At 50.4% G+C, this 25241-nt stretch overlaps 1 protein-coding gene across 3 annotated transcripts in view; it reads right to left on the minus strand.

Annotated features, from left to right (window-relative positions):
• MAN1C1 (mannosidase alpha class 1C member 1) overlaps positions 1–25241 on the minus strand; it is a 141724-nt gene that overhangs the window by 61861 nt on the left and 54622 nt on the right. For all 3 annotated transcript variants that reach the window (XM_058718572.1, XM_058718571.1, XM_058718574.1), the window contains exon 2: positions 24246–24342. In XM_058718572.1, coding sequence (XP_058574555.1) covers positions 24246–24342 — 97 coding nt within the window. The remainder of the gene's footprint in view (positions 1–24245; positions 24343–25241) is intronic.

The raw sequence follows: 25241 nt of genomic DNA on the forward strand, positions 1-25241 counted from the left end.
CTGAGCATGAAGGCAACTCAGAGAAAGTAGATGATGACCGAGAGAGAGAAAGAGAAACCAAGTCTTAGTGACTTCATCTGATGCCTGGATCAAGCTGTGCCTGAAGTCCAATCCTAGTGATTTCAATCAAATGGTCTAGTAAATTCCTCTGGGCTTAAGCCAAATGGGCTTGAGTCTTTGTTTTTTGGCAACTCAGAGAGTACACACGAACACAGTTGACCTTCAGGGTCAATGTCACCCCTAAAACACATCATTTGGGGATAGTGTTGCCATCTAAAACTGGTACCAGGGCACCACCAGGTCATTGCATGAACTCTACTTCCTTCTGAGTGTAGCTGACTCTGAGAACTCAAACGAGGTCTTGTTGATTCTACCTGGTATGTGACATTGTAAACCAATCTCACATTATCAGCACTGCAAAAATTCCCCTCTAAAAACACATGAGTCTGAAATGTTAATCTGGGAACTAGTGGACATTTATCTTCTTTTGGATCAGTATAATTTCCTCCCATTTTTTTTTATCTGCTTTCTGAGCCACCTCATTTATCTAAGCTTTCAAAAGCTCATGCAAAACACATAATGCACTTCAGCTACAAAAATCAATGCTTGAGGATGTGTTCCTACCAGGATTGATACAAAAATTCTTATACAGCTTTTCTGAGGCCTTACTATCAAAATTTTTATTCATGAATAGAGCCAGAATAGTTGTACTTATAAACAAAGCTTCTCCCTAATTATCAAATCGGGGGGGAATGTAATTTAAAAAATATATATTCTTTTGTATTTTTAAAGGGAAGGAGATTTATATCGGTTTGGGTTTCAAACAACCCTCTTTCCCCCCAACCACCCGAGACAACTGACTGACTTTAATTAAAGACCATTTACCCTGGGAATGGATTGCTTGCTGCAATTTGTACCGAAGAGACACATTTGCAGACAAATGGATTGCAGTCCTTAGATTTTGCTCCAACGACAAAAGAAGTGATTATGTTCCCCCATCACTTCCTCCCTCTGAAGAACTCTATTAAGAGAATAATTTGAACGGACTCTCTTCTACTCTGCATTTTAAAGTGCGATCTATTTCAGTGCCATCAACATTTTTTCCCATTTTAAAAAACGAGTGATATTTAAGGAGAAATGCCAGCTGGGTATATATTTGAGGAGGGGCTTCAGGAAACGCAAAGGTTTATATAACTGCCTCTGAAGCCCAGTTGCTTGCAAGCACTGAGTAACCTGTAGCCTTGGTTCGCGGCTGCAAATAGCAGACAGAGACAGTCCTAGAGCACAGGAGGAGACTAATCAAATTCACACGCTGGCTCTGGACACCTCGTTCTATTATTTTTCCATTTCCTGGCTGCCCACGACCGGAGGGGTTTGGATGGGGCTAAGTCCAGAGCCACGGAGTTTAAATGGAACTGTTGGGCCCTAAGGCTCCCTGACTTGTATGTGGTCTAAAAGGAGGCCTATGAATCTGCCTAGAACTGGGCCGAAGGAAGCCGGAAGTGTAGAGAGCTCTCTGGTGCTGTGTTAAGCCAAGTCCAGGGGTGCCTTCTCTGTGCCTCCATAAACACCTGGGGCCGCTACATTATAATGCCTTATGTGTTTGCTATGCTAAAGGCCTGAGGGTGTCTTGAGAGCAGGGCTAGTCTCTCTCTTTGGGGCTTAGCTGAGTAGCTGGCACTCAGTACTCAGTACTCACAAGTGGTACTCAGTACATGCAGAATGGGTTGCTGAGTAAACACACGTCTTTAATTCTGTCCGTTTGGCTCTGAGCTCCGCACCAACAGTGACTGGGTGCCTGGTCAATTTATCCCCAATACAGGAAAGGCACATCCAGCCTGGGCCTGAGGTGACAGGAATCCTACGTTTTTCTCCCACAGTGATCCAGGAGCTGTTTGACTTTAGAGGTGTCAGAGTAGGAAGGAATCCAAGAGTGGTGGGTTGCAAAAGCGTTCCTGATTCTCCAACCTTCCCCGGATCCATGCCTTCGGCCACGTGACCTAACAGCTGCTCCCATCAAGAGATGGGAGTCTATTTCCTGCCCCCCCCCCCCCGCCCCGGATCTAGGCTGGACTTCTAACTTGCTTGACCAACACAATGCGACAAAAGTGAGTAAACATAAATAATAAATGTTTTGTGCGATGGCTCATACAGCCATAGCTAACTGATACACTGAGTTCAACATTCCAAACAGGTGGGTACCCTGAGGGCCAGAGAAGGGAGGAAGCTTTCCTAAAACCACATCTGCCAGTGACAAGAATCCAGGTATGGGAACCACTCACTCAGGGCCTTTCAACTGTACCGAACACTGATCTTTCTTCAAGTACCCATTTATTTCATCTAAGTCATTAACCCTGAGGATCTGAACAAAGGGCAGGAGGAGCCACATGAAAGTCATCACCAGCCATACAAAGTAGATGTCATTAGCTCCTAGCTTGCTACCTCTGAGGTTCTAGAATCATCCACCCCAAAAGCCACTGGGTTCCCACACGTTGTAACCATGTGTTCTGCCATGAAAATCAAACCACAAGGCTCTTTTCTCAATCTGCAAAAAACTGTAGAAATCAGTAGGATTTTATTTTATTTACTTATTTTTTTTAATGTTTTTATTAATTTTTGAGACAGAGAGCATGAGCAGGGGAGGGGCAGAGAGAGAGGGAGACACAGAATCCGAAGCAGGCTCCAGGCCCTGAGCCGTCAGCACAGAGCCCAACGCGAGGCTCAAACTCACAGACCATGAGATCGTGACCTGAGCCGAAGTCGGACGCTTAACCGACTGAGCCACCCAGGAGCCCCGAAATCAGTAGGATTTTAAATATTAAAAGTAATCTCTAAAAGGCACTTAGGACAGCATTTGACACACAGTAAATGTTCAGTAAGTGTGAGCTGTTATTATTAAGTTCACTTCTCACAAATCTTTCTGACCCTTTGGTGCCTGTCATTTGTCAACCAGCAGGCAGCACTAACATTTACTGAGTGCCTGTGGAGGCCAGGCCTTTTACATACATCGCTGTGGTTAATCTTCACAACGTTTCTTTGAGGTGCCAACCCCATCTTACAGATGAGGAAACTGACGCTTAGTGGGATGAACTTGCCCAAGGTTAGTAAAGTTGAGAGGTGGTGGGGGAGGGGTCACACCCCAGCTGTCTGCCGCAAGCCTGTGGGAGCACAGACCACGGTTGCTCATCTCTGTTCTCTCTAGTGCTTCGCCTAGAGTGGGGATTGAACAAAACCGCAGAATTAATAAACACTTAAATTCCAAGAGGTTCAAAGAGTATCGAGTTTCTTCGCTTCCCCCACCATCCCTGTCAGAAGGGCTGACATTGGGGCGCCTGGGTGGCGCAGTCGGTTAAGCGTCCGACTTCAGCCAGGTCACGATCTCGCGGTCCGTGAGTTCGAGCCCCGCGTCGGGCTCTGGGCTGATGGCTCGGAGCCTGGAGCCTGTTTCCGATTCTGTGTCTCCCTCTCTCTCTGACCCTCCCCCGTTCATGCTCTGTCTCTCTCTGTCCCAAAAAAAAAAAAAAAAAAAAAAAGAAGGGCTGACATTTAAAAGACCGAAAATATTCAGCGCAACTGGAATTCTCGCGCACCGTCTCCCCCAACCGCCACCCCCCCACCAGATCCCAGGCTCTTGTGCTTGAAAGGACATTTGCTGTGACCAAGAGGGCAGGGCAGCAACCGTGCCTGATTGATGAACACGACTGAAGAGACCTTACAGAGCTGTGGTAGTAAGCATGGATTTTAGAGGTGGCATGAACAAGAAATACTGGTGAACACTCTAGAACACTAAGGTGATCTGGCACTGTTACTTTCTGGAGGACTCACTGACTGTTTCTTTTTTTTTCAACGTTTTTTTTTTTTTATTTTATTTTTGGGACAGAGAGAGACAGAGCATGAACGGGGGAGGGGCAGAGAGAGAGGGAGACACAGAATCGGAAACAGGCTCCAGGCTCCGAGCCATCAGCCCAGAGCCCGACGCGGGGCTCGAACTCACGGACCGCGAGATCGTGACCTGGCTGAAGTCGGACGCTTAACCGACTGCGCCACCCAGGCGCCCCATCACTGACTGTTTCTACAGACCTCACGGAGCCCCTTACTCGATGCTGGCATTGACACTCCAGTGCTGTCGCTGTTAGGACTGCAATATAAGTGGGTGGCCCAAATGGATTTTTCTAAACTCAACCGGCCTGCCTGGTCTTTGGTCACTTCTCCTGTAGGCTTCACCAGGTCCCCAAGTGTCCCCTCTCTTTGAGAGCAGGAAACGGCACTTCCCAGCCAAGCCTCACCATCTTGGAATAATCAAAGCCCCAGGCACTGCCAGAAACACTGACTTTTGTTTCTCAAGCGGGAAAGGCTGTTCCCTCCCTGGAACATGGAAGCCTAGGGATTTTCCCGATTGAAAGGTACATCAATGGACTGAATGTGCCCCGCCCCCGTTTCATCTGTTGAAATCCTAACCCCCAATGTGATGGTGTTAAGAGGTGAGGCCTTTTGGAGGTGATTAGATCGTGAGGTCTTAGAGCCATCATGAGCGGGCTTGGGGCCTTAATAAAAGTGACCCCAGAGAGCTCTCTCGCCCCTTCTACCATGTGAGGACAGACAGAAAACAGATGGTTATGAACCAGGAAGCCAACCATTGAGCAACTCATCTGCCTTCACCTTAGACTTCTCGGCCTCCAGAACGGTGAGAAATAAATGTTTGTTCTTTCAGCCAGTCCCTCTGGTAGTTTTGTTACAGCAGAGCCCCAGAGGGGTGCTATTTGGTGGGGGCAAGATGATCTTCCATCTGGTCCAGCCCTCCCTTGCTTAGTGACCTGGGGTGACTCAGTCCGTTGGACACTGGCTGTGTTTCAGCTGGGCAGATCTACGGATGCCCACTCCCCTGGGCTCAGGAAAATGCACGAGCCCAAGCCCCAGTGGGAGCCGAACACGAAATTCACCTGCGACTTTCTCAGATCCTTTCCAAGACAGTGGCCCTTTGGTACTGACTTGAGACTGAACTCCCACAGTCTCAGGTTCTAAGATCACGTCAGCAGTTGTCCAACGTTTTATATTTAAAAAATACTGTTAGGGGTGCCTGGCTGGCTCAGTCGGTGGAGCATACAACTCTTGACCTCAGGGTTTTGAGTTCAAGCCCTGCGATGGACGCAGAGCCTACTTAAAAGTAAAAAATACTGCCATGTGATTCTGCTTATTTAATCCTTCTAACTCTAATCCTTTGAGGCTAGCCAGACTTAGGAAACAGTCTGCCCATCTTCCAGATGAGGAAACTGAGGTCTGAGAGGTGAATTCCTGGCCTAGGCTCACATAGGCCTCCTGCCTGACTCGATCCAGTGCTCTTTCTACTATATACCTCAAATCCTCTCATAAATAAGGGGTCGTGGGAGCTTTTGTGTGCCCACAACCAGGTGAGACAGCGCTGTACCCATTTTACAGATGAGGAAACAAATCCAGGGAAGCCGAGTAAAAAGCCCGTGTAACGATAATAACAAATGGCGAAGCAAAATTCAAACCCGTGTTTTGAATCTCCACAGCAGCAGACAGAGACCTACTTCCTAAAATCAGAGTTTACTGGGGTCCCAGTCTGGTGAATGACAACAAATCAGTAGGACATAATAACGCATGGTTGCGGCACTGACTCCGGAAAGCCGCTGTCGCACGGGAGGCTAGAGCTGCCTGAGGCCGGGCAGCTTCGGGAGCGTGAGCTAGCTTCTCACAAGAGCCACCGTGAAAGAGGGCCATTTATGTTCTTCCAGTGGGTTTTGGTCGGATTCTTGTTTTTAACCACATAAATTTTGAGGTCAAATAAGATGAGACTATCGTTCTAGAAGGATGCAAGTCTGTCCTGGAAGGAAGGCTCTAGTATGTCTTACTGTCCCAGGCCACACTTTTGGGTTCTGCCCCCAAATACTTATTTTGGCTGGAGAATTTCACCCCCTCTGTGCTTTGGGGTACGAGTTAGTATCACTGGCCCCGGGGAGACTGGAAGAACTCAACTGAGGTACACGCTGTAGCTGTCACCCATTCCTGGGACACCTTTTCCACCAACCAAGCTCTGGCCAATGCAGGTTACAGCTTCTGAGTGGCTCACAGAGAAACGAACAGAACAGCCTCCTCTCAGTAGCTGGTTCGAGACTGCTGACACAGTCTATCCCAATCACCTGCCAGCGGGAAGCAGACGCCAGTGCCTACAATGGGGAGAGACCCCGCAGGCCCCCGTTCCCCCACACCCGCATCTGAACTGTTTGCAGCTGCCTTCCCCGTGAGAGGAAGGTCGGGGCCCAGGTCTGCTTTCTCTCTGAATTCTCCGTGTCTAATCCAATAGTGGGAACTCTGCAGGACTTCAACAACGGCTCGGGCAATCCGCAAGTGAAAGCGTGAATGAATGAGGAGTCCTGTCCAGTGACTGCTTCCCTGCTCCAGGGGCCCTGATGGGGACGACCGTGCTGATGACGACGATAAGGAGGAAGAGGTGAAACTGTTCAAGGTTAGAGCGAAGTTCTGGGCAGCGAGAACAGACGCTGACCTTTTTCAACCTCAAAGCCTGCAGGGGCTTTTCCCAGTCGACCCACACCCTTTTGAAGATCTCAACTGCATTGTCTCCTCCAGATCACGTTACTTCAGAGGCAAACCAATTCTCTGGTTAAGGAAAAAGAATGTGAGCAGATCAACCAGTGATCGGTGATCGTCATCCACCCCCCAGGGCTTTTACAGAGAAAGCCCCCCAATCTGGGCTCTGCAAGGAGCACTGGTGGGCCAAGTGGCAGTGGGAGGGGAGGCTCAGGGTCCAGAGCTTAGAGCGGCCTGATTTCAGTGCTTTGGAAATCTCTGCTGTTGTAGGATGGCTTTCTATATTGGCATTTCCGCTCCTTGGGTTTTAAAGAATGAGAAATCTGTGGCTGATCACATATTCAGCAACCAAGTACACTTATTCGAAGACCTAAATTGCAGAAATAACTCATGTGATTATTTGAATGAATAGGAGTCTGGATCATCAAGCTCAATCTATGGATAAATCAGGAAGAGCTAGCTGGGCGAGTGGAGGGCAGGCCCTCCCCAGCTGGCTCTTCTGCTGGGCCAAGACATGCTTTCTCTGCAAGGAGGCCAGGGCAGCAATCTTTGAGTCTCTGCTCCTTGGAGGTGCTTTGCCTTGATCTGCCTACATACCACGACCAGGGCAGAGCTTTGAAGTCTGAGGCAGCCAGAATCCGGTTATCCCCAAAGGGATGAGTTAACGCAGAGTGAGGGTCACGAGAAGCGCACCCCGCTCTCACCTCAGGGCCATAAACCTGTCCTAGTGTTCACTGGGGAGTCCTGCAAAACAGGCCCCACCTTCTGGGCCCTGGCATTGGACTTGCCCAGTCAAGCAGCGAACCTCCATGGCCCCCATCCTGGAATCTGCCTTACTCACACCCTTCTCCTCCCGGTGCACTCCCTCCCGAGGGCTCGGGCTGCCTCGCATGTGCCCAACTGTCCTCAGAGCGGCCTGTGAGGATTCCCCCGGCCAGAACCCAGCTCCTGCGAGAAACCTGCTCTACAAAGAGCTCAGCTCAGCCCGCAGGCCAGCCAAGCCTGCTGAGTTGTGCAGAGATACTCCCTGCTCCCCTAACACGGGCCTCCAGTCACCTCAACTGCCCGGGCCTGGATGGTTCCCTAGAAGGCACCTCCCGGGGCCTGAGAGCCACATCTAGGTCACAGTGAACCTCCTCCAGGTCTTCCTTTCCTGTTCCCATTGTGTGACTGTGGGCGTGAGGGACATCCGAGAGGCCGGGCCTCAGGCAAGGCATTCACAGAGCTGGGGGAGGGCACCACACAGGGGGCAGCCAAGCAGATCTAACATTTTGTACCAGCGACTTCTGGGGTCAGGGAGCTTGGGTTCCAATCCTGGCTTTGCAGTCTGCCCACCGTGTGATCCTGACCAAGGTATAGAACCTCTCTCTTTTGGCTTCAGTGTCCTCATCTGTAAAAATGAAGATGTTTCCGTACAGAATCATTTGTGAGATTCAATAAATAGTATGATGAACGTGCTCAGCAGAGCGGCTTGTGGCAAATGCTTGAACATGTCAGCCAGTCCAGTTCTAAACACGTATCCTAAGAAAACAGTAGGACAAATATGTGAAGATTAGTGAGCTGGATTAGGAAATTCATTTTACTATTGCTTAGAGTGGCAAAAAATCAGAAAGAGCCTAAATGTCCTATAAGAGGAATAAGAAAAAATTCGGCACAATGCATGTGTGTATATACAATGTGTGTGAATACCATACAACAGAATTCCACATAGCCATGAAATAGGACAATATAGGTGTTTAGTGTTTAACAGCTTGAAAAGGCAATCACAAAATACTGAGTGAAGATTACAGGCCAGTATTTAATTGTATGATTCTATTTATGTAAAAATAATATTTATATCGGGGTGCCTGGGGGGCTCAGTCGGTTGAGTGTCCAACTTTGGCTCAGGTCATGATCTTGCGGTTCATGAGTTCAAGCCCCACGTCAGGCTCTGTGCTGACAGCTCAGAGCCTGGAGCCTGCTTCAGATTCTATGTCTCCTCTCTCTGCTCCTCCCCTGCTTGTACTCTCTCTCTCTCTTTCAAAAATAAACATTAAAAAAATAATAATACTTCTATCTATTCATTTTCATGGAGACCTCTCTGGAGATGCCCATGAGACTAGGAGTCATCTCTGGGTGGTGAGACTTCAGGAACTTTTCTTTCTAGTTCTTATTTGTAATTTCCCATTTCTCTACAATGGGCATGTATCACATTTATCATTTTCTCAAAAAAAAAAAGGGAGGGGGGAATAGATGGAGTAATTTTAAGGGTAGAAAAGGATTTTCACACTCAGATAATTCCAGCATGGATAAAAGGATTTGTTCAACTTTCATCACTCTCCAACTGAGAAGAGACACAGGGAACGGCAGCCGTAAGAAGAGGGAAAACCCCATGTTTCAAGGTTTAGTGTCTAAGAAGAGTAGCTTGAAAATTAAAGTGTCTCCAGCCATCCTTCCCCATCGCTCCATCCTGTGGGACACCAACCTTGACCGTCAGCAACAAATCAGACGTGAAACATGACTTCCTCTCCGGGAACAGGAAATCAGGGTATCAGAATGACAACAAATTTCTATTTTACCTTGCCAAGAGACCCTTCCCGCTGAGAGGAGGAAATGTGGAGCACAAATCAGCTCTCCGGAAGGAGGAGGGACACTTTCACAGGATCAGCTGGAGGTCGGGGAAAACTGCAAAGTCTAAACATTCTTCATGTCATAACTTTGTCAGCTGTACTGAAAGTTGTCAAGATGCTTACCCAGCACCTCAAGACACATGCCAAATTGACGTAGTTAGACGCGTAAGCTATAATAACTACTGAGATGCTTTAGCAAGCTCGTGTCCGGCGGCCTGCTGCCTCTGCTCCCCACACGGAGGGCTGCACAGCCCCGCCGCCCTGGGATGGGGTCTCACGACAGGAGCCGGATTGATTTATTCGCCTACCCATTTCCAGCATCGGCGCCGCGGCCAGTGCCAACACTGGATATGAGGGTCAGTCCGAAGCCATGCCTGCCTGCAGGAAGCACTTTCTACCGCAGGGCGTGTTTTTCAAAGAGAAGAACACAAATCCAATTTACCTCGCAACGGGAACGTGGGGGATTGGACGCAGGGAGAAAGATAAAGGGGAGGGATGGATAGAGAGTCTGTTCTGCCCCTCAGCTGTGGGAGAGAGAAAGGGGCCGAGGTTTCCTACTTTCCTGGCCGGATCCTACTGGTCAGAGAAGGGAGCGGGGATATGTTGAAGAGCAAGGTCAGTGTGCCAGGTGGGGGCTGCAGGTGGGCTGGGCCATACAGTGACCTCCAGCAGGGGAAGGAGGGAATTTGGGACCCGCCAGTGCCCAAGAAGATGGGCTATTTGTGATAACAAAGCTCCCCTGAGGCTTTTTTTTTAATCGAAAGCATCCAAAATCCTCTCCCTGGCTACGCAGGAATCTGGGGCTGACACACCCACCTTCCCAGCCCTTTCTCAACCACACTTCAGAAACAGCTCAAAGCCACGCCAAGAATATCCTGTTACCTCAGGGTAGGATTAGCTCCCACATGAATGGAAGGTACCCTCTTTAAACAACTGTTCTGCCTGCCATTTGCAAATGCCATGTTCATCAAATATCTGCTGAATGGAAGCCCCTGGACATGTTGGACTCACTCACACAGTGACTCAGGCCCCCGCAGCCTATCCAATAGTGTGGGAGCTCACCGGCAGACTCAGCACCCAAGGGGGCTCGCCTTTGCCAAAGGCATTACCTCGACTCACAGGGCTGTGGGGGAGGGGGGTGGAATCACTTCAGGAATGATGGACTGGAGACCCAAGAGGATCCTGTGGTTTCTAACCCAGGCTGTGCATCAGATCCACCAACACGGATCCCTGTGCCAGCTGGACTCTACTGAACCCGCATTTCTTTTTTTTTTTTTTTTAATTTTTTTTTTTTCAACATTTTTTATTTATTTTTGGGACAGAGAGAGACAGAGCATGAACGGGGGAGGGGCAGAGAGAGAGGGAGACACAGAATCGGAAACAGGCTCCAGGCTCCGAGCCGTCAGCCCAGAGCCCGACGCGGGGCTCGAACTCGCGGACCGCGAGATCGTGACCTGGCTGAAGTCGGACGCTTAACCGACTGCGCCACCCAGGCGCCCCTGAACCCGCATTTCTTAGAGACGGAACCTGGGAATCCATGTTTGCAAAAGTCAGGTAGGGAGTTCTGGTGTTTTTCCCTGGTTAAGAGCCATAAATTGGCCCAAGTTGCTTGTTCCATTGATGGTGAGACTATCCCAGGGAGGGGTGGGAAAAATATATTTGTCCAATCATCGCTTCCCTGGAAAGCTGTGACAATATTAATGGTGATGACGATGATGATGGTGGTGGTGGTGGCAGCTACTATTTACCCTCACGTGTATTAACTAATTGAATTCTCACAACCAGTCTATGAAATAGGTACTATTTTTCCAGGAGAGGAAACTGTGGCACAGAGAGGTTAATTCATTTGCCCAAGGTCACACAGCAAGGGAGCCAAAGCCGACGCCCCTATCCAGGGCACAACTTTCTCAAATCACCAGGACCCTGCCTCAGGGATTTTGCCTCCTCCCCAGTCCATGGGTTGAGCTGCAGGCTCTGGGATGTTTCTGGAGGAATGGTCTCTGCCCAGCTTTGCATCCTGACCTCGAGGCTGAGGGAGCCCAGAGGGCACATTTCATTTGCTGAGGGACCTGCTTTTGCACGTGTGCCCTGGCCTGGGCATGGCTCAACGCCCTTCAGATGAAGCCATGCTGGCCATGGGAAGAATGATCCCACTGCTGGATGTGAGAAATATCAGGAGAGGCATTTTTTTTCCAGTCCAGCCAGACCCTTGTGACACCCTCTTAGAAGGGGAGTGTCATGTAATAGCCTCATGGGGTGTCTGGGGTGTCTGGGATTTTGTCCTCCTTAGTTGGGGGAAGATAAGTAACATCTTTGGCTTTACTTTTTTTTTTTTTTTTAGAGAGAGAGAGAGCAAGTGAGCAGGGGAAGAGCAGAGAGAGAGGGAGACACAGAATCTGAAGCAGGCTCCAAGCTCTGAGCCGTCCGCACAGAGCCTGATGGGAAGCTCAAACCCATGAACCATGAGATCGTGACCTGAGACGAAGTCAGATGCCCAACTGACTGAGCCCTCCAGGTGCCCCCTTGGCTTTCCTTTTAAATTAGGAAAGAGGGATGTAATGGACAAAGACTGAGGAGTGTGGGCAGAAGAAGAATGTCACAGCCTCCTTTTCATCAATGAACACCCACGGACCCTTCTTTGCCATTCACCAAAGGCACCATCTAGGTACCCCAGAAGCACCATCCGGGCCTGACGCCATCCTAGGGATGCACCAGGCAGGTTATGTGGGAAGTCCTGGCCCGTGGGGGTTCCCAGTTCCAGAGGCAGAGGAAACCGGACAGACGCGCGGGCTTTGGAGGTAGACAAGCCTGGGTCTGAACTGCCGCTCTGCCTCTTTGCAGGCTTGGGCAAGTTCCTTCTCTCAGAGTCTCGGTTTCCTCGTCATAACAACACCTACTTCAAAGAGGGGCCGTGGGGAGTAAATGAAACTCACCAGAAGGTAGCTGGGCAAGCGGGTGGGCACCTGGGCATACACCCTTCCTTCCCCGCACTAACGGAGACAAAGAACTATAGTGGTTTATGCACCAGCTTTCCCGACAACAGTGAGAAGGAAGGAATCCTTCCTACAAAATCAAGGAGGGTGCAGGCTTTTAGGACCCTTACCTGGCAAGGAAGACACAGACACAGAAGCGGGGCTGCATTACAACTTTCATGGGCCCCCTACCGCCATTAAAAACATATCTTAAATATGATCTTTTACAATTGCATTTGTATGAAAATGAATATAATCCAGGCTGGATCCATTATTATATTCATTTTTGTCTTCGGATTTTAAAGGAAAGTAAAATTAAAATACTTCTGTGAGCCCTGGGCGCTGTGTCTAATGAAGAAGTCAGCCCTGTGCAGAGGCATCTTGGGTGCCTGGCTGGGTGCTGGATGGCAGGACTAGGTCTCCTCCCTCCAAAGCTGCTTCTCCCACCCCCCCCACCCCCCAACCACATCCTTCTCCGTATTAGCACCAATACTCTCCCCAGCATGACCTCCTAGGCTTGGCCTGTGCTGTTCCCCCACCTGTAACAGAGATTTCATTGATGTCTGTCAAAATCTACCCGCTAAGCAACTCTGGCACCCAAATATCTGCCCCCTGCCATACGACGCCTCTCAGATGCACCCTCTTGTTGAAATATGGGGAACTTTATGCTTCTGTCCGATAAGCTCATGGTATCTTGTTCACTTTGCGCCCTCCCTGCTCCATCCCTAGCTCTGAGCCTGGCACACAGTAGGCACTCAATACAAAGTTGAATTAAAACTTAAATAACTGGAACTCTCCATGTCCCCCCAGTGCGGTCAGTTACTTGTTGCAAAACAACATCCAGATGAATTTCTGGGCAACTGCTATTTCAGGAACAGTGTTATTTGGGGAGCTGAGAGCCCTGTTGGCTGGACAAGAAGCAGGCAGAGGGCCTCTGCCACCGAGGCTCCCTTCCTCCCCTTCCTAATCATTTGCTTGGCCATCGGCAGGATTAGACAACGGCAATTATCCCCACACGGTCTATTCCCAGAATTCAAAGTTATTGGGGGAGAAAATGCAATTGTGCTTTTATCCAGTCATTAAAAAACAAAACAAAACAAGAGCAGTGGATTTCAAACCGCTTTTCAGATTTGATGAGAAGAAAAACAAACTTGAGTATTAGCCCTAAATTGTGCTGACAACACACTTCCGGGTCTCTTTGTCCTCCCCCGTGCTCTCTTCAGAAGTTCTCAGCAACTCTTATTGATCCCTGCCTGGTTCTCATGCCTGGGGAGGGCAGCCCACAGTGGAGCAGGGAACGGATGGATCCGCCTGCCTGAGAGGCACGCAGGGGTGGGGGAAGGGACGTCCTGGCTCCCACTGCCTAGAGAAGTGGCCGGTCCCGGGGCCTCACTCGGGACCAGGGTCCTGTGCCGCACCTCCACCCCCACCGCTGAACTCACCGCCCACCCGGCTACACCAGGCTTTCATCAGCCAGGGTGAAACCACCCCAAAGTAGCCCAGTCACCCACTATTTTAGGACCTGGAAGCAACAGGAGAGTCCATATGCCAGACGCCCACACTGTATGATGGAGAAATGAGCTCACGGAGAGAATGGGCCTTGTCTGGGTCACAGGGCAGATTGGTGCTTAGAAGCCAGGTCTCCTGGTTCCTGAGGTTCAGGATAGGGAGAGAACATTGGGGGCTACATTCGTGGGACCCCACTTATATTCAGCGCTGCTCGAGTATGGTCTCTTACCACACCCCCACCTGTTCCAGCCACACTGAACATCTTTTAGACCTCAAGGGTCATGGTCTCACTCCATCTCCCCTCCAGGCTGTTGCACTTGTCCTTCTGTGCCCATGACCCCCTCTCTTATGCTTCTTTGTTCATGCTTCAGGTCTCAGTGTAGAGGCCATCTCCTCCAGGAAGGCTTTTTGAAGCCCATCCCTCCAAGAATGAATCAAAGAGCCCTTGGTGTACTCATACTACCTTAACTGAAACTATAAATTCGTGTATTTGTCTCCCTACTAGCCTGGGAGGTGTACATGGGTATCTATCACTCTTGCCTCCCGCTACTTCCCCGTGTCTAGAAGAGTTTCTGGCACATTCCAGGCACTGAACAATCATAGATGAAGAAATGGTCTCATGGGATCCCAGTGACAATCCTGTGAGAAGGTGTCAACCTCCCCATTCCACAGGAGAGAAAACTGAGGCTCAAAAACAAACGTGCCCCCTGCCCAGTGAGTTGGCAGAGGCAGGATTTGGAGAATCCAAGTCTTCTGACCCAACATCAACATTTTCTTTATTAAGACCCTTCCCCTTCCCACATGGTAACCGAACGAAAGAAGGTCCAGGTCATGCCATTTTGGGCCTGTGTGTCACAGCTGGGATGGGCTGGGGAGTAAAGAGGTCACCCCATGGCACTGAGAGACGGCGTGGGCAGGGAGTAATGAAGGAAGACTTTGCTGACCGTTTGCACTTGAGGCAGCCAGCCTGAGAGCCCCAGTTCCTCCCTAGGTTAAGGCAGGAAGAACAGGGACCCTTCTAGACCAGGGCTGAAGACACAATACAGGGCAGCTACGCTCCAGGGAGCACATAACTGGCAAGCTTGGGCTTTTAACAAGGGAGGGGGCGTCTTGATTAAGAGGGAAGTATGGTTCAGTAGGAGGCCACGATTAAGCACACTGACAAGCATACGTGGCTGGTGGGACTACTGATTAGTTTATCTACTTTGCAAAACTGGCAGCATCCAACTAAAGTTCAACATCCGAACACGGCATGACCCAGCGATTCGAACCCTGGGCAGATCCCAACATAAGTGGCTGCTTGTTTCCACCAAAAAGCACATACAGAAGTGTTTGTAACCCTCAACGGGAACGTAAAATGGTACGGCCACCGTGGCAAACAGTCTGGCAGCTCCTTAGAAGTTTACACAGAGTTACCATATGATCCAGCAACTCCACTCCTACACGAACACCCAAGAGAAATGAAAACCCACATCCACCCAAAAACTTGGATGTGAATGTTCATAGCAGTAGGATTCGTAATAGACAAGTGAATTAAAAAGTAGGCACAATCCAATGTCCATCCACTGCTAAAAAGACAAACAAAATGTGGTATACTCACACAACGGGATATTATTTGGCAATAAGGGAAGTGAAGTATATGCTACAGGGTAGATGAACCTCAAAAAATTAGGTCCACTGAAAGAAGCCATTCACAAGAGACCAGATATTATATGACCCCTTTTATATGACATGTTCAGCACTGGCAAATCTATGTAGGGACAGAAAGTAGATTAATGGTTGCCTGGGGCTGGCAGGGGAGGGAGAGTTGGAGAGACTACTGAGGGGTATGGGGTTTACTTGTAATTGCCACAAACTGGAAACGAAAATGTCTAACAACAGTAGAATGGGTGGATAAACTTGAAAAGGAATGAACTACTGTTTATGATGTAATTATGAGTAAAGAGCAGCAAACAGACAACACTAATCTAAGATGATAGAAGTCAGAATAGTGGTGACCCGTGGGGGCTACTGACTGGGTGGGGCCTGTGGGTAAGGGAAATGCTACCTCGATCTGCACAGTAGTTACAGGATGTACCTGCACGTAAAATTCATTGGGATGTGCACTTACGATGTGCACTTAAGATGTGTGCATTTTACTGCATGTAAGCTGTAAGTTACATCTCAATTTTTAAAAACTAATTAAAAAAATGAGAGAGAGAGAGAGAGAGAGAGAGAGAGAGAGAGAGAGACACAGGCCCAAGTGAATAGACCAGGGCACAAGTCCTGGCTATCAGGTCTTTGTGAGCGTTTCTGTCCCTCCCTCCAGGCGCCTCCTTCCCCATCCTCCAGACATCAGACCAGATGGTTTCAAAGGATCCAGCTGGCACCGGCAGTCTGAGATTCTGCGAATTCACATACCTATTTGTCCCTGAGTTTGTTGGGAAATTTGGCAAATGCCAAACTCGAATCAATGTGGTGTGGAGAAAAGGGGGCTGGTTGTCTGCCGTGGGCTCAGCCTCGTTTCCAAGGAAGGCAAGGTCTTTGGAAAGTGGGTGGGAACACCCCGCCTCCAGGAGGGAATGTCGCTTTCAATATGAATCATCTTAGGCATCCAACAGCTTGCTCTGGGAATAGATACCCTGACTCACTTCTCCCTGACAGGAACAAGTCTTGCTACTAAAATTTCAGATGTCAAGAGAACCGGCACAGCCCAAATAGCCTCTCAGAGGTTGGGGGAGTGGCGGGGGGAGAAAGAAAGAAAAAGAAAGAAAAAGATCAGCCTAGTAACCAACCAGGAATCACAGAGGGGATGGGCATCTTTGTACAGAAGACCGGACGAGGCCCAGAGGAAGCCGCCGGCTCCCATGGCAGCTGGCGCCAGGGCTGGGATGGGGACCCAAGGCTCCTGACCTCGGGTTTTCTTTGTACAACAACCTGCTACTATATTTTTTAGAGAAATAAGTTATGCTCCGTGCTGGTGGGAAGCCTTTTAAACAAAAAGAAAAAAGGAAACGGCCGAGATGCATCTTAATTAGAAAGCACTTGGGAGAAAAAAAAAAATCTTCGCGGGAGGCGGGTACACAGCACCGTGCCACGAACGGTCAGCAGCATCAGAGTGTGAGAACCCAGCAGGCTAATTTAGAGGTGAGCGCGTTGCTCTGGTAATTATCCGGTGTGACCCGAGGGGCTTTCTGGTCTTCAGGAGGTGGCCGGGAAATCACGGAGGTGTCACTCAAGGCCACAGGGAGGCCCCCATGAGGCCGTAGCATCCGACCAGCAACGGCCAGTTCTGCCCGTCCTTCACGTGCGGGGTTAATATTTCCATCCCATCACCCTCCTTGTGCTAAAAGCCCATCTGCCAGTGACCAGCATTTCTAATCCATTTCCTCTGCACTTTGACAGCCTCCAGCGTCCGGATGGAGAGGCCACGGCTCCCCAAACATGTGACTGCCCGGAAGGTTTGCTCGCTGCCCTTACGCCTGACCCGTTCCATCCAAGCAATTGCAACATCGCCACTTCCAAGGAAGATGACAGCTCTTTCTCAAAACAAACTCAAAGCCCGGGTCAGGAATGTGCACCACAGCCTGCTAAAAATCAGTGACAACATGGCCCGACGCTGATTTTCCCAAGAACTATGGGATCCTTGGTGTTTTGGTTTTGTTTTTCAGAAAAAAGAAACCGTCCACAAAGTAGATAGGGTGTTTTCAGCCAGAGAAGTCAACGTGCTCTGTTACCCAATAGCAGGGGAGGAGGGAAAGGGCCCGGGAAGGGGACGCGTGCACGCCGGGCAGGGTACTGGGGCAACCTAGGCCTGTCCCCCTCGCCGTCACAGGTGAGTAAACTGAGCTTCAGAGAATTCCATGACTTGCCCAGTTTCATTTGCTTGGTAAACGCTCATGAGGACGTGAACTCAGGCGTACCTCCAAAGTCAAAAGGCTGCCTCCCAGAAACAAGCTCAGAGATCTGCGGGAACAACATGGAGTTCTGTGGAAAACCGCAGAAGCAGGTGGCTTTCACAAACTGTCTCTCTGGCAAAGTGTGCAGTTCCCTAGGTAGCCATACTGGTAGAGTAACTCTCACCCCCACAAAAAGATCCAGTAAGACCGGGGTGTGTGTGTGTGTGGTGGCGGGGAGACTGTGAGCATTTTGCAGGAGGCACTACTGAGTCACACGCCAGAAAGCAATTGTAAAAATGACATCTTGGGACCTGGATTTATTCCCTCTTCAACATCATATTTGCTCCGTTTACAAGGCAAAGATGATTTTTCTCTCTGCCAAGGCCGAACATTCCCAGCCTGTGATCTGAAAATCATGCTGTGTTCATTTTGCCTCTTAACTCACCCAAGGCCATAAATCATCCCTCGAAATGGGGATTTGGTTGGCAGTTCTATCGGGGATTCACAGGGCAGAGGAGGAATCCAATTTGGGGCTCTCACGGTCATCCTGAGCCGGTTGGGAGCAGGGCAGCATTGCTTTTGGCCACACAAGTGCCTCCATGCTCCACGGAGAAGATGCCCGAGAGGCAGATCTCCTGACTAAGCAGGGCCGTTGCTCTCCTGGGTTAGTTTGCGGATTCCAAGTGCACTTTGTGACAAAGGAGGAGGTCAAGGCAGCTGGAGAGAGTGCGAGGAACAGAGAGCACAGCAGGATCCAGCCCTTCCCCAGCCAAACCCAGGACGAGGGGCTAGGGGAAAACAGGGCAGGCAGAGACTGAGGTGGGCGATTCATTCATTCCAAAATATTGATTAAGAGCCTACTGCCTGTGATGTGCCAGGCACTGTTTCTTTCCTTGGAATAGAATTATTTTCACAGTTATCTTTTAACAAATAGAATAACAGTGGAGGCAGCTTACAGTTAATGAGTGTACTCGGCAGGTGTTTCACACACATCGGCTTTATCTGATCTTCACAGCTGCTGGGTGAAGTAGGTATTATCCTCATTGTACAGATGGAGAAACCGAGGTGCAGAGAGATTAAGAAACCTGGGGCACCTGGGTGGCTCAGTTGGTTAAGTGTCTGACTTCAGCTCAGGTCATGATCTCACAGTTTGTGAGTTCGAGCCCCACACTGGGCTGGCTGCTGTCAGCACAGAGCCCCCTTCAGATCCTCTGTCCTCTTCTCTCTCTGCCCCTCCCCTGCTCACTCATTTTCTCTCTCAAAAATAAATAAACATTTAAAAAGAAAGAAAGAAAGAAACTTGCCCATGGTCACATGACTAGTAAGTGGCAGAGCCAGGATTCGAACTCAGGCAGGTGAGGTTCTCAAATCCATACCTCTCTTAGCTCATTATGCTGACGGCCAGTGGAGGGTTTTGCAATCATGTGTTTTCAGGTTATTGGGCAGGGATAAAATATCTTCCTATGCTGGGAGAACAGAGGAAAATCTGAATCTTTTTTCCAGGCCCTGAATACTCAGCTGATGTCCACTAGAAACTGATGCCTGGAGATGGGCTGCAGCAGACTCTGGCCATGAAGTACATGTCTTCTCCAGCTTCCATGAGGACACTGGAGTAGAAGATACAGCACCACCAGCCCCGAAACCATCCTTCTGCCCTGTTTCCTTCTCTGTGGCCACCGTAAGTGGTCACTGGGGGACAGGGCAGCACGGTGGTTTATGGGTTGGTTTTTGGAGTTTGACAGCCTTGTGATGAAGTCTCTGCTTGATAACTGTGTGACTAAGCAAGTCCTAAAACTCACCTAGTCTCAGTTTCCTTATCTGTGAAATAGGGATAAAATGGGTAGTTTATTCCTTCCGAGGGCTATGAGGAAGACATAAGAGAATGCATGTGCAGGGAACCCCCAAATCATACACTCCCTGACAGTGTCCTCCTGCTAAAGCTCCACAAACTCCTAGCTCCTGGTGGTGATCTGGCCATGACCGTAGGCCTGCATTTTGACAATCCGGCCTTGGCCAATTTAGCTAATCTCAGAGTGGGTGGTGCAAAGAGCCCTGGGCTGGGACTCATGCCGAGAGTCTGAGCCTCCGTCCTGCAATTAATAGGCTGTGTCACCCCGAAAGTCCCTTCCCCTCTCTGAGCTTGGTTTCCCCCACACTCAGATGAAGTAGGACCTGCCTTCAAAGAGTCCCACTGGTGGCACCCTCCCAAGACTCTGTGCTCGTGCTGATTTTCCCTTTTGCCAAGGCAAGATGAAGTTATCATGGCTCACTCAGACTTCTTGGGAGGATTAATGCTCGTTAAGTGCTTCAAGGCTGGCAGCTGGCACCGATGCAAGGTGTCACTTACTACCTGCCCGGAAATTCTTATCCTGGCAGGAGGCTGATTTATTCCGTGGCCTTGAACCTTAACCTTTCCCTGCCTCTTCCCTGTTAAAAACTCCTCTGTCAGCTGCTTCAATAAAGGAGCGAACGGGATGCTGTCCACCAGTGGGCTGCCCACCCATGGTCTCTGCCATGGGTACTCAAGGGCTGGGAAAGCAGGGCAGGCTTGGAAAGCCCTGGAGCCCTCAGGTGGCCCCCTGAGCCCAGGGGTCTTGGGCATGCTCCCGTCAAAACAGGAGGGGCACATACTGTCCTAAGGGACTTACATCAGCCTCACATCAGCTGACTTGAAGAACGCCAGGCATGAATATGAGCGCTTCTGTGTCTTAGCTCCTTTAGCTCTCAAACCAATCCTGTGAGTAGCTAGTACCGTTGTTCCAACTTATAGCTGGGACACTGAGGCCCAGAAAGGTTAAACTTGCCCACGATCACACAGCTAATCAGTGTGGAGCAGCATGTAAATGCAAGCCGTGTGGCCCTTGAGTCCCATGCTCCTCAGCTAGCTCATTTGATGTCCTCCAACTCCTAGCAGCAGCCCTTTGCGTAGGTAAGGAAGCTGGGCCTCTGTGCACCGAACCTCTGAGGGTTACCAGCGATAAGAGCACTGCCATCGAGTGCCTGCTCTGGGTCTGCTCGGGGCTAGGCCTTTGTCTCCAGTCTGTCACCACAGGCCCAGGAGGCAGGGGCCTCTGCCCCACTCCACAGTCTGAGGCCACACAGCTACCAAGTGGCAACACAGAGGCCCTGCTCAGGCAGGCTTAGATCCAAAGTCCACGCTCTTTCCACCATCTGGCTGGACACTAACAGGGACGTTCCGGTGACATCTCAGAGGACGGGGAAAGAAGCAGATACCTGCCGTGGCCTGGGCCACAAGGCAAGGAGCAGGCTGTGTCCTTACCCACAGCCCCGGGGTCTTGGGAACAATTTCGGACAGGGCCTGCTGAGCCGGATGTTAGTAAAAAGGAAGCCACTTTGATACTGAATTGCTTAGGACACGAACACTGGCTTGAGAGACACCTCGCTCAGTGGTCTTGCTCTCAGAGTGAGAACAGATTCAGGGAGGGGTGCACGGGCAGCTGAGAGGGGAACCAACGTGGTGAAATGCAGAGGAGGGCTGCACAGGACACCACGCTTGAGCCAGGCGCCAGTGTGAACCCATCACTCCTCCCCGCATGCAGCCCTCTTGGCCTTGCAGGCCAGGAAGAGGGGACTGCAAGGGCCTGTGTCCAAACGACCCGGCCAGGTGGGGCAGGGTGGGCACTGCTCCCACCCAACCTTCTCGGCGGGGCTCAGTTTACGGCAAAGTCACGGAAGACGGCAGCGGCCAGAGCCCAGCAACGAGGCCACCCAGCGGCCCACGTGAGTCCAGAAAAAGAAGTGGCAGGGTGACAAGCAGCTGAATTCAGGCCAGTTCACCTCCTTCTGTCTTCAGGAACAGTCTGGCTTCAAAGCCCCTCATGGATCCAGTCCAAACCAGAACCTCTTCCTCTGCATTCCCATAAGCCTCTGTCTCATAAGACACACATGCGGTTGCCACGGTCATAGCTACTACCCATTTGGCAGGTTCTCCGTGTCAGGTAGGCCCTGGGCTGGGGCTCTGAGGTCTTCTTTAGCTCCGCTGTGCAGAAAAACTCAGGATTGTAGAGAGCTGACTTGCCTAAGCTCACACAACCAGGAGCTGGTAAATAAACACTTGTTGAGTGAAAGAGTAAACTGAGACGAGCTCTCCCTGCCCAGTACCCGGGCCCCTGCCCACCCTCCTCTCCCAGGAGCCAGCCGCCCACTGCCACTTCTCTGCTGGCGGCAGAAGAAAGACGCTGCGTCACTGCCAGGACTGTTGCAAACACTGGACGATGCGGCACCGGGGGTCCTGCTAAGGCTGCTCTGGGAGACAGATGCCCGGGGGACCTCAGGACCTCCCATGGCCTCACCTGGGCAACTGCCGACTGCATTTGTTATGCTGTAAATCGTAAATCACTCGTACACGCTTGGCCCTCTGCGTGGTCATACGTGCTCACACAGAAGTCCAGTGTGAAGGACGGATGAGCAGGGGCCCAGTGAGGCGAAGTGACTTGGACCTGGCCGCACAGCACGGGGCAGAGTGAGGACCTGTACCCAGGTCCAAGTTTCTTTCCACCATTCCAGCTGCCCACTCTCCATCAGGTCTGGTGACTGAAGAGGGGCTGAAGAGTTGAGATGCAAACGGCAGCCTTGAGGAATGTTTACACAAGGGGAGGTGGCTTAGCCCGATCCTCCCTGGAGTGCTCCCTGTGGTGCTCCCTCTGTCCCCATGGATGGTCTGAGCAACAGCTATGCCCCTGCTGTGCAGTTGCAGAAATCAGCCTCCCCCGACTTCCACCAATTCCCCAAAAATTCGCACACTGCCTCCGTGGTTCCAGCCCCGATTTACATCAGGAGCCAAAGCTCCAACAACTCTGAGGAGACTCACGCCAGCCGCCTTTCCCCCGGGCTGATGTTGGGGAAGGTCTGTTCTAAGGCAGGGAGGACAACCAGGCTCCTCAACAGAAATCTGTACATTTCATATTTGAGGTTAAGGAAACATGTGTCTTCCTCTCCTCTGACTCAAGAGTCCTCCGTAGCAATCTATGCTAAGACATTTTATGCACAAAGATGGCAACTGCTGAATTGTTTTTAATAGCAAAAAAATGGAAACAGCTTCTGTCCAACGTTAGCAGGATAGTTCAATGAACTACGGCACAGCCGTGCATTAATTGCAACCATTAAAACCATTCTTTATGAAAAAAATTTGAATAAGTTAGGGAAATACCTATGAATGTAACATTAAGCCAAAACAGAGAGAGATGGAGAGAGAAAGAGGACATGGAATTGCATACAGAGAGAGAAAAAAAGTACAGAGAAGACTGGAAGGAAGTGAACCAAGATATCAACACAGGCTGCATCCGGGTGGCAGAACGAGTGGTTTGTTTTCTGTTTTACACCTTTTGATACTTTTTCTTTTCTCCTACATTCCTGTGATAATCAGAAAAATAAAAGCAGCTACCCAAATTCTTTCTTTCTCTCTCTCTTCCTTTTCCACCCCCCCACCCCCGAGACACACACACACGCGCGCGCACCCTGAGTGAATTATCTGAACGTCCAGAAAGGATGTGATGCTGACTGGTTACGGGGAGGAAAGCAGGTCCTGTGTCTCTTTTCCCGCAACACAAATGCTTCTAATAAGACCATACACACAGGGGCCATTCCTTTAAATTTGTCTTCAAGGTTTTCCTGGGAGGGGAGCCTGGGTGGCTCAGTTGGTTAAGTGGCCGACTCCTGATATCGGCTCAGGTCGTGATCTTGCGGTCGTGAGATCAAGCCCTGAGTCAGGCTCCACACTGAGCATGGAGCATGCCTGGGATTCTCTCTCTCTCTCTCTCTCTCTCTCTTGCTCCCTCTGCCCCTCTCGCCTGCCCTCTCTCTCTCTCAAAATAAATAAACATTAAAAAGGTTTTCCTGGGACTTTTCAACTGACTTGGTTCTTTGGGTCTGGACCTCAGGAGCCTGTGTCTCTAAGGAGTAAGGAACACAGCAGGTGAATTTTTGTCTCCAGCCCCAGACAGCTCCCGTCTCTCAAGGAAGAAGCAAGCCGGGAGGCTTTTCTTGTGAAAGGCCTACAGAGAGGAGAGCTGGCGACCTGGAAGGGTGTTAAATTTGGAACGTGAGGTCATGCCCACAATAAGGCACTCTGCAGTCTCTCCAGCTGAGAGAGGCTTTCGAGTTAGGAGAACCGTGGCTGGAGAGGGAAGAGACATGGGCAAGTGAGGCTGCAGGTCACACACGAGCTGGTGACACGAGGTAGCACCCATGCTGCTCCCTGCCGGGCTACAGTTCTGTCCGTCCACCAAGTCAGCGTGCAAGCCGCACCTGTAGGACCCTGGAGGCAGTGCCCGCGCCCACGTCATCAGAAACCTCTTCTGTATCTCTATGAAATCACCCGAGATCATTTTACAGCTACGCCTGGAGGAGTGGATTTAAAGCTCCTCCGCATCTGTGTCCTTCAGAGCTCCAAACCTACTCCTTGGAAGCAGGTCTCCATTCCTCACTGTCCCCGGCCACACGTCCGAGTGTGTTTGCTCGAAAACACACACTAAGTACATACAGAGACGAGTGTAAAGTGCGATGGAAACGTGTGGGCTTCCCCCAAATCTAGAAAGCTCAGAAGCCTGAACAGCCCAGAAGGAAGTCAGCCTTGGGATCCCCCAGGTCTGGGGAAATAGGAACACAACTCAGGGGGTGAAAAGTCAAAACCGCACCCCACTCAGTCCGCAGCGGGGGGGCGGTGGGTCTGCCGGACACCAACTCACCGAACATGCTGCCCTCGTAGCCGTCTTTCGTGAGTGGCCGGAGCTCGTTTTTCCCCATCGCGTAACGCTTGTAGCTCTGCCAGGCGAACTGCATCATCTACAAGAAAAAGCAGGAAACGGAACCTGAGCACGGCCGTTCCCAACAACCTGTACCGGCCACCTGGCTTTGCCCTCTGCAAGAGGATCCGAAACCACATCGAAAAAATAACCTTCCAGGGGCGCCTGAGTGGCTCAGTCGGTTAAGCGTCCGACTTCGGCTCAGGTCATGATCCTGCGGTTAGTGAGTTCGAGCCTCACATCGGGCTCTGTGCTGACAGCTGGGAGTCTGGAACCTGCTTCACATTCTGTGTCTCTCTCTCTCTCTCTCTACCCCTCTCCACAGCTGCCTGAAAGGCCGTTCTCCTCAGATGACCCCATGAGTCCAGAGTCTACCCACAGATTCCTTAGAGAAGACACAGAAAGCACCAAATATATTCTAGCCGCCCTTCAGTGCCAAAGAGAAAAGCTACCTCTTCCATGAAGCCTTCCTGTTTTGCTCTGGCCTAAACTGATCCTTTGAAAGGAAGGAAATAACTCGCTGAGTGGTGCCAGGTGTAATCTAATAAAGCAATCCCCTAGTGAGGCATTGTTGATTCCATTCCATAGATAAGGACACAGGGCAAAGACATGAGGTCACTTGTCCAAGGTTACCGAGAGTCAATGAGAGTGCTGGGAATGGAACCGGTGCCCTGCGGCCCCAAAGCTGTAGGCCTGTCCCCCAAAGTCCTTGTTTTGTCCCCTAAAGTCACCACATGAGTCTCTCTGAACTTTTCCAACACCTGTTGACGTACCCTGGCCATCCCAGGCTCCCTAGCACCCCAGCTAGTCACTGTCAGTTTTTGTTTCCCTGGCTCTGAACCATAAGCTCCTTGAAGCCAGAAACTATGCTTGCCTCAGTTTCTCCCACAGCACCCAGCACAGGGCTTGGTACATGTAGGCAGCAACGAGTATTTATTG

Source organism: Neofelis nebulosa, chromosome 2 (genome assembly GCF_028018385.1).
Source record: "Neofelis nebulosa isolate mNeoNeb1 chromosome 2, mNeoNeb1.pri, whole genome shotgun sequence".
NCBI lineage: Eukaryota > Metazoa > Chordata > Mammalia > Carnivora > Felidae > Neofelis > Neofelis nebulosa.